The 9883-nt window shown below is 39.5% G+C and overlaps 1 protein-coding gene across 1 annotated transcript in view; it reads left to right on the top strand.

Moving 5' to 3' along the window:
- The window catches only part of MCPH1 (microcephalin 1), a 128463-nt gene extending 121565 nt beyond the window's left edge, over nucleotides 1-6898 (top strand). The window contains exons 13-14 of the mRNA XM_014948974.1: nucleotides 4432-4669; nucleotides 6684-6898. Of these exons, the coding sequence (XP_014804460.1) occupies nucleotides 4432-4669; nucleotides 6684-6739 (294 nt within the window). The 3' untranslated portion in view covers nucleotides 6740-6898. The remainder of the gene's footprint in view (nucleotides 1-4431; nucleotides 4670-6683) is intronic.
- Nucleotides 6899-9883: the final 2985 nt, after the last annotated feature.

The following is a 9883-nucleotide window of genomic DNA, read 5'->3' as shown; positions in this document are numbered from 1 at the left end:
AGTAAGTCTTATGAGGAGAGGCTGAGGGAGCTGGGGGGGTTCAGTCTGGAGAAGAGGAGGCTGAGGGGAGACCTTCTCGCACTCTATAACTACCTGAAGGGGGGGTGTAGAGAAGCGGGGTCGGTCTCGTCTCCCAAGTCACAGGAGATAGGACAAGGGGAAATGGCCTCAAGTTGCACCAGGGGAGGTTTAGATGGGATATTAGGAAACATTTCTTCACGGAAAGGGTTATCCAGCCTTGGAATGGGCTGCCCAGGGAAGTGGTGGAGGCACCATCCCTGGAGGTGTTCAAAAGATGGGTTGACATGGTCCTCAAGAATATGGTTTAGTGATTTTTTATTGCTTATTTCTTATTTATTTTTTTGTCAGAGTTAGGCTGATGGTTGGATTAGATGATCTTTAAGGTCCCTTCCAACCTAGAGGATTCTATGATTCTATGATATTGATACCCAAGTGTTGTTTCAATAAACATTCAGAAATAAGGATGCAATATTTGTCAGTAATTTGCAGGATTGTTGCAAGTGGAGTTTTCCTCTGAGAATGAAAAAGATCATTAGCAATAACAAATGCATTTCATGCCCAAAAAGTGGAATGAGGCTCTTGGTGCTGTTGAGATGGTAGGACATGGTAGGACGGCCTGAGCCAGCTGGGGTCCTGCATCTGTGCATCTTTAATTTGGGTAACATTCTTCAAAGCTGAAGGTCTATTTCTTTGTGAAACAGCTTGCTGGAGGAAGTTGTTTCCAGCTCTAAAGATTTTAGTGAATATTATTTCAATTTTTATGCTCTCAATGTGTTAAAAAGTTACAGCAAACTGCTAAAATAAATTACAAATATATCAAACTAAAATGCTGAGCTTTCAATTTGAGTACAGAACATATGTCACACATTGTTCCTACAAAAACAGAGTTGCTGTTTGGTTAGTCACTTCTATTCTTCTATTAAACCCGATATTTAGAAAGATGAAAAAGAAAGCATTTCTTCTTTGTCCTGCAGGAATACTGCATTGTTAACACAAGCTTCCTTGATCCCTGTAGGGTCCTGCAGATTCTGCAAATTCCTCCCTGCAGGATAACTGTACTTTCAGAAGTCTGCACGCTGCAACACGCTCCTCTTTATCAGGAGCAGGCTGGTGCTCCACTTGTGAGGATGTGTGTGAGCCCTTGATCTTTACATGTACATGGGGTTCCACATATGTGTTTTTCTTTTGAATTTTTCCTAAATGACGGGCTGTCTGAAAGTGCATATAACCATGCAAGGGTGAGCCTTCCTAACAGTGCTGTAGCTTTGAGTGTGTTCTTCACGAGGTCTTTGTATAGAATGGAAACTGGAAATGCGAGCGTTACTTGGCCAGTATGTTTGTGCATACTGAAATCATATGAATATTACAATCTTAGAGCTTAATATTTCCCCAGCAACATCGCCCAACTACATTAAATGAATATGCTATTTTATGTGTCTCTTTTTGTTAAATTTGTAGATTATCAAGCCTTAAAATCTGTATTTTGACTTATCAATTCTGTTTTTCTGTCATTTAATAGTTGCAGTGGTGAACTAACCCACATGACTTCAACAGTCTGATCCTTTTCTCTTTAGTGAAAATGAGTGATTTCTTACCAACTTCAAACGAAATAATACTTCTTTATGTAGATATAAACCATAACATATTCAATCTTCTCTCTTCAAACTTATGTCTGCAATTTTATCTTCTGCTGTTTACATTTAGTAAAATGTACTTATTATTTTTGCACCTAACAGTAACCAAGTACAGCAGTGCATCAAGAAGAATTAGGGTTTGGTTTTTTTTCATTTTCTGTTGCTTGAATTCAGGTATCCATTCAGAGACTATACCTTTGTGGGAACTGATGGCTATCTCCTGAGCCTCATAAAAAGATCACACCCTTGAACTTTTATGGGGATTTTGTGTTTCTTCCCGCACCCCACCCAGCAGGAGCTATTTTCATAAAGTTCAAGGCAAGGTTGCAAAGGTTTAGCATGTTTTTTTTTTTAATATATGTTGTTTTGGTTTGTGGGGATTGAAAATTGGTCACAGGAGCGATGATAGTTTGTAAAATGTTTGGTTGGATTTTTTTTCATATAGAAGAAAGGCTCTATTTCTTTATCATACATTCCCCATAAGTTTTACTTCTGTCAAGACTGATATTTTTTTTCCCTTTCAAAACTTAGGTTTGATAAAATACCTAAATTAATGGTATATTTATGAGAAATGTATACATCTAAGAAGTGTCTTCCTACCGTTCATACAGCGGAGAAAGAATGAGGTTAATACTTAGGATCTACCAAAAAGAGTAAAGAGATGCTTTTATAACATTATTTTTTTTTTCTGTCCACCTGCAAACAACTATAATTAGAAAGGAAAATTGGTGCTGTCTGTTATAACAGGGACTGATCCAGTTGTAACCGTAACTACCGACTGATAGGTACACAATTTGTGGAAATAGTCGCTTTTGGGGTCTGATATTTTCCCAGGCTCGGTCTCTGCTGAGGAATTATTTATTTATTTGTCAAAGCTTACGCCAAATGTGTGTGGTTTCAAAGGGCTGGGAGCACCCCCGGAGTGCCGCGAAGCCTTTGATGTCGCAAAGGCAGCTGAGTCAATTCAGGGGTAAGAGTCAGATTGTGCCCTCCCGTCCCACCGCCAGGCCCTGTGTGGTCAGCTCTGCAGCCACTGGCCTTCCTTTCAGGTTCGAGGGCCAGAAAGCAAAGTCAACCTTCCAGCCTGCCCTCTGAGCTCCGAACAGAAATGCTGGGATTTTTCCCCTATCCCTATGACCTGCGCCTGGACCCCGTGCTCTCCGGCAAATCCAAGCACGGCCTGTTGGGAAAGCTGTGGTGGAGCTAATCCAGACCAAGGAAATGGGAAGATGACGGGATCATAGAATTGTCTATGTTGGAAAGGACCTTTTGGATCACAGAGTTCAACCATCAACCTAACACTGACAAAAACCATCACTAAACCATGGGTAGCACCACCTCTACCCATCTTTTAAATACCTCCAGGGCTGGTGACTCCACCACTTCCCTGGGCAGCGGCAGCCTGTTGACAACACTTTCAGTGTAAAAATTTGTCCCGATATCCATCCTAAACCTCCCCTGGTGCAACTTGAGGCCATTTACTCTTGTCTTATCACCTGTAACTTGGGAGAAGAGACTGACCCCCACTGGCTACACCCTCCTTTCAGGGAGTTGTAGGGAGCAAGAAGGTCTCCCCTCAGCCTCCTTTTCTCCAGACCGAACAACCCCAGCTCCCTTGGCTGCTCCTCATAAGACTTATTCTCCAGACCCCTCACGAGCTTTGTTGCCCTTCTCTGGACCCGCTCCAGTACCTCAATGTCTTTTTTGTGGTAAGGGGCCCAAAACTGGACACAGTACTCGAGGTGAGGCCTCACCAGTGCTGAGTACAGGGGGACAATCACCTCTCGGGTCCTACTCACCACCCTGTTCCTGATACAGGCCAGGATACCATTGGCCTTCTTGGTGGAGGTAGAGAGCTGTGAGGTCCTTGAGGGACCCAACTCTCTACACCCTCCTTTCAGGGACTTGTAGAGAGCAATAAGGTCTCCCCTCAGCCTCCTTTTCTCCAGGCTGAACAACCCCAGCTCCCTCAGCCTCTCCTCATAAGTCTCATGCTCCAGACCCCTCACTAGCTCCATTGCCCTTCTCTGGATGTTCCATGGTGAAGCTTTTCTTTGACGATGCCACCAAGAGGTACTGTGTTCCTACCCTCTCAACCTCTCAGCTGCACCGATAATACAAACAGCTGCAATGTTAAAGGCAGTTTAAGACCATCCTCTCTACAGCATGTCAGTATTTCACTGCTCTGGGTTCCTTTAATACGTACTAAACGTATAGAAGAAAACATGCGATTTGTGGACATCAGGCAAGGAAGGTGCCTCAAAATTTTGATTTCCTGATTTGATGGTTAGCTGTGGACACATTTACTTTTAATATTAATTTAATAAAACAGTTGTTTCTACAGGAAGATGTATCGTATGAATGAGTTTTCATTACAGTGGCAGCAAATTAATCCTTTCTGTGTGATGGCCAGTGTTATAAATGTAAGATTATGGTGAAAAATAATACTGTCAGGTTCTCTAACAAGTTTTATAGGTAAACTGTCTGACCTATAACGAAATAGTCTCAAGTCTGGTTTGGGAATTGTATTGATCAAGTAACTGTCTGACCTATAACGAAATAGTCTCAACTCTGGTTTGGGAATTGCATTGATCAAGTACAACAAGTTCTTTATATAGTTTACCCAAGAGTTTCTGGTACACCTGGAAAAGTAAAGTTCACACTCATGTGCTACAATTCTTTTTTTTTCTGAATTAATGAAGACAAAGATTAGTTTTACTTCGAGTGGAAATGCAACACATTGCTTAATTAATTTTCCATGTTTCCTCAAATACAGATCTGCAGACTTCAGCGTCAACAATCAAGAGGAAAATACCAGCAGAATCTCTTTTCAGACCAGCCTGTCATGTTTGTATCTCCTACCAGTCAGCCACCCTGCAAAAAGCTTATTGAACTTATACAGCTGTCAGGAGGGAAAATATGTAAAGCCTTACGTCAGGCAAAAATCTGTATAGGAAAAAACCCAGGAAAGAAGTACCAGGAAATAAAATGTTTATCAGAAACATGGGTATTAGGTAAGACAATAAATTTCAACTCATATAAAATATTTTGGGATGTGTATTCAAAAGTTGACTGCAAATAGTTCAGTTAATTGAGGTTATGGAGGGAAGAAAAGGGAACAGACTGCTACAGTTATGTTTCCAGAAAGGTTGTCTCCGTGGTGAGGACTTTCTCTTACAAGTAAGACTGCTTGATGATGGTCCTCACCAGTGTAATTTTACCAAGAACAAATTTCATCCAAAGATCTTCAAATTTATCTTTTGTATGATTGTTTCATTTAGAGCAAACTATATTAGCAAGAAACCCCCCCAGGCTATTTGCTTTTTAAAATGGCATCTATTTCCATTTTAGTTGTAGTAAGAAAGATGTTTAACTGGTATAACCTGGAATAGCACTACTGAAATACACTATTTGGCACCCTCTGATAATCTGTCCTGAATTACATATTGTACATCTGAAAGACAATATTCTGCAGTCTCTATTTCACTTGCAGAACGTTTCTTTTTAAAATCTGCTGTTAAGTTTCTAAGAGTTGTTAGCACCTTGCTTTTCCATTATGGACACTGCAGTTCTCAAGTTTATCTGTTTGCAGGGAATCAGATATAAAATTGCAATAACCTCACCCTCAAAGAAAAGCTTTTGATAACCCATGTAGGATTCACAGCTTCCAGCCTGACACTCTCTCCTCTTCAGACGAGATAAGGCTATTTTCCAAAAAGGGACCTTTTACGCACTAGAAATATTAAATTTTCACCATACACTGTGTCAGACTCCTCGAGATAGTGCCTCCCTCAGACTCTAGCAATAAATGTACTCCATGAAGTGGTGTTATATGAGACCAGACAAGCAAGTCCTAATCTCTTGACCGTTAATGCTATCAGATCATAATGGCTGAAAACCTGAAAGAAAATGCCATTAAAGAAGAAAGGAGAAGTGAGCCATAAAGGAAAAATACTCATCTAAATGCAGATGTTATTTGATACTTTCTTAAAGTATAAGATAAAATTGTGAAGATTTGAGAGAGAGGCATAAGAAGGCGACATTGTTTATTGTGCCTTTCTCTGGCCTCAAAGAAGATTTTAAGAGCAAGCATGGCCGGAAAAAAAGTGACCAGATGAGGAAATCAGAGGTTTGTGCAAGACTAAAAATATTGTGCAGTAAATTAAACACAAAAGTTTTACATAGTAGCACTCCAGTCATAAATTCCAGATGAACAAAGGTAATGATCTAAAGTGGCATGCAACTCAAGCGGCACGTCCCACACTTCTACTGGTCTCCTGGAGTTCTGCCTCACCCCAGGTCCAACATCTAATGAGCCACCTGCAGCTGGACAGGCCACGCTCAGCCCGCCAGGGGCATGAAGGAATTCTGTATCTGGTAGTGAAAAAAAGACTCTGAATTCTTTGTGCCCTTTACAAACTTCTCAGTTCTCCTTTACAGTCTGATGGTCCCTTTTCTAATGGTTAGGTCCTGCTCAGGAGGTACAGTTATCCAAGCTCCAGCCCATGGATTTTCAATGAGGAATCATCAAAACTTGGAAAAAAGATGTATTTCTACATGGTACTTTAAAGGAAGGATACAGGCTTTGGAAGCTCAGTCCCTTTCTTAGCAACTGTTTACATAATAGTGTGACACTCTCTCCTAGAAATTGCTGTTTTAATCAAATAAATCAAATCAGATCTGAAATTTTGTCTAATCTTTGGCACTTCAATGCTGCAAGCCAGTTGGTTTGTGGCTGCTTTCTGCTGTTAATACCCACTGCCAATTAATTCACACAATTAGCACAATTAACAATTCAAACAAAAAGCATATAGGTAAATAATGCAGCACCTTTTTCGAAACTTAAGTAAATGATAAGTTCTTTGGTATCATCATTTGACCGCTCTTTTTTCAGGGTCCTTCTCTATCTGGGTTCTCAGCTCCACCAAACTGTTTTATAAAAGAAATTACTCTGAAGTACATTGTTGATTTATAATCTGTTTCTTGTGCATTTTATCATAAATAATTCTGCCTTTTTATTTCTTCTAGATTCAATCACTCAGCATACAATATGTCCCATGGAAAACTACATTTTTCAGCTGTGAGCTAACTCAAGAGCTTCCATATGGTTGCAAGGAAACAAGCTTACTTTGGATTCAACAAACAACTAAGCTGTGAATAAAATGTCCAAAAAAGCTCAAGTTGCATATTTATAAACACAGGGAAATGTTTTCTGCATTTTTATTACTTGTGTAAGTGTTCATCTTGTGAAACCTTTAGGTTTTTTACAATAAAGTACTTCCCTAATAACAGTCATCTTGCTTTTATTTATTTGTTGAAGACCTTTGGGCCTAAAAGTTGACTGCATCGTTATGCACGGGGAGGAAATGGAAAGGCATTTTGTGATCTCTCAGGCAGGTTGGTGGTGTTACAGGGAAATGAAGAGCTGTGCGTGCCGCGTGGGTTGGCGTGTCTTCAGAGCACCTCTGCGGAGAGCTCATGGCCCTTATTACCATATCTTCATGAGCGTTGCTAATTAAGCTCCTTTGGTAAAAAGAGTAAGATGTCCCACCGTGTTCAGCTCACACCTGCTGTTTTCAAAAGTAATTGCAACTCAGTAATTATGATCAGATGCATAGTTAAGATACTACTTGATTTCCATACCTTTAATTGAATTTCAAACTCTGTCTACCTTACATCTAGGCTGCAACCATAAACAGTTGCTGATCCTGAGTCAAATGAATTTAGACATCATTCAAGTGTTAAAATCTGTTGAAAATGGAACATATCATTAAATCTTTTAGGTATGCTTGAAAAGTGTACTTAAATATCTTAAAGGCTAAATTCCTCCTCAATCTGGGGTTTTGTTTTCAGCAGGTACAAAGTAATATTTGTACATAAAGTTGTGTAATACTTGTTTGTCTATAAATGTACAACCTCCGTTAAATATCCATCAAAATGATATATTACCATCACAGAGAGGAATATACTATCAAGTAACTTATTGGCAGCTCATAACTCAAACCTCCCCAAAGCAGTGCTCCCCTCAGATACTGTCAGTGCCAGGCAATGAAAACCTGGTACTAAAAAGAATGATTTCAAGTTAATATTATGGAACAATCAAGGTACAACGGGTTAAAAATGTTCCCCTTCTATTGCATCGTTATAACTTTTTGAGGCTATTTTCTAAGGGATGTGGATGTACAATTACTGTAAACTTGAAGATGATACAATTTTTTTGGTCTTCAAAACAAGTTCAGTGTTCTCTGGGTGGCAGGCTGTTTATGGCACAAATTGCATTTACAGAGTTGCCCTGTAAAACCTTAAACCTACTTCTTAATGGAAAAGCTCCGAGTTACGATGTTTTTTATGGAAAATTAAACTGACTATTTTCAGCCATCCCGAGCACCTGTAACTCAAAAGGTTAAGATGGCATTTTCAAGTATCCAAGTGCTATATAGCTAGATTTAGTATATAAAGTATAACTTATTGAGGTTTTTTCCTTGCTTAGTTTTCTGACACGTACATTTTCATCAGCATCTTAGTTGGAAAAGTATGTTTGATACAAAAATTCATAATCGGGTCTACAAATTCTACTGTTTATAATTGAAACTATTTACTGCAGAGCACCGGTAACGTGGTATCGCTCTTCACCCTTGCCCTTATGAGCCCCTTTATTAAGAAACTAGTTGCCAACTACTGCAGACTAAAATATAAATACTGAAATAGGTTGTGACATGTGAACATATGGTTCCCAGTAAATAGCAGAATAATTTGTTTGAATTATATTGCTTAACTTTGAATATTACGACCTCCTAGTTTATTTTGTAGTCATTTCCTAAGTGTACTACCCATAAAAATCTGTCACTATTAATTTATACAATATGACATTCCAAATCAGTTTTCTCATAAATCTTCTTAAGATTAATCTCAGCTATTTAAATTGTAAATTCTTGGATCAACTTGTTGGTCTTTATTAGTCACATGGGTAACAGACTTGACAACGAAAAATCTAACATACTTTTTTCTAAAGTAAAATGTTTCTGGTAAAACAATCTGTCAATTTACATAATTTAAATTATTGGGTCTGATAGAAATCCCTATCTATTGGCTGTTGTTGCAAAATTTGTAGAAGACGGGTAAATATAGCCAGCAGGAAATTAAATGCCTAATTTTGGTCTCACATTACGGGGGACAGGATTGGTGTCCATCCATAATGACTTTGTAATAGTGCATAGCGAGTACAGGAGAGATTAGAATTAAATCCAAAGACTCAGATGTTGTACAGACAGCAAAAAAAAAGAAATACTATGTCATGTTTATAGCCTGGAGTCTTTCATACAAACAGCTTCTGACCCACGTATCCTACTGTGGGATCTTCTCCACCTCAGAGCACCAAGGACGGTGTGTTTCTACCCGAGATCTCAACAGGAGAAGACACTGACTCTGGCCATCCCCTCAGTAAACCAATGCGGGAGGGGGAATAATGAAAACTCATCAAATTATTAATTTATCAGAAGAAATCCACAAACTGAAGACACACCTGCACTTGATATCAAGGTCCTAAGGACGGTAACACGCAGAAGAAAAGGCACAAAACCCATCAACGTGAAGCATCATCGATTCATGGGCAGTTTTGAGTCGATGGGTGCTAAGATCTTTCAAGGCACAGTGCTCAATTGACATTCTGCTCTACCACAGCACAGCCCTCACCGGCTCCTCTACAAAATGGTACCCATTTTGACAGGTTGTCTTCACCTTACCTTTTTTACCCTGCATGGATATCATTTGTGAAAATGACCTTGCTCAGCTGCTGGCTCTCCTTCTCAGAGAGCTCCTGCACCCCGGCTAAAGGCTGTCTCTAACAAATCACATTAGCATGATTAAAGAGCTTTCTAAGTTAGCTTAATTTGATTAGGAATCTGTTTAAACCGAAATAAATTGAAAAGAAAGAAAAAAAAAAAAAAAAGAAAGTATTATTCCTTCCTGAGATTCACATTGGCTGAGTTAATTTTTCTAAGTAGTTTAAGTCCCATCACAGGTCCTATTTTAACTCATTTCACTTGTGTTGGTGGTGTAGGTGATACCACTCAGGTGTAGGGATCAATATCCCACCCCTCTTTCCTCTTCCAGGGGTCAGAAGAGGTTTTACCACACTTGGCATGATTTACTGGGGACTCACACTGGCAAATGGGGATACACTGAGGACAAACACGGGCATCACGTTGAAGAATGTGTTGCTTAAGTTG

This window comes from Calidris pugnax, unplaced genomic scaffold (genome assembly GCF_001431845.1).
Source record: "Calidris pugnax isolate Ruff unplaced genomic scaffold, ASM143184v1 scaffold141, whole genome shotgun sequence".
In the NCBI taxonomy this organism is placed as follows: domain Eukaryota; kingdom Metazoa; phylum Chordata; class Aves; order Charadriiformes; family Scolopacidae; genus Calidris; species Calidris pugnax.
The sequence above is the reverse complement of the archived record's forward strand: the minus strand, read 5'-3'. Positions and strand labels throughout refer to the sequence as shown.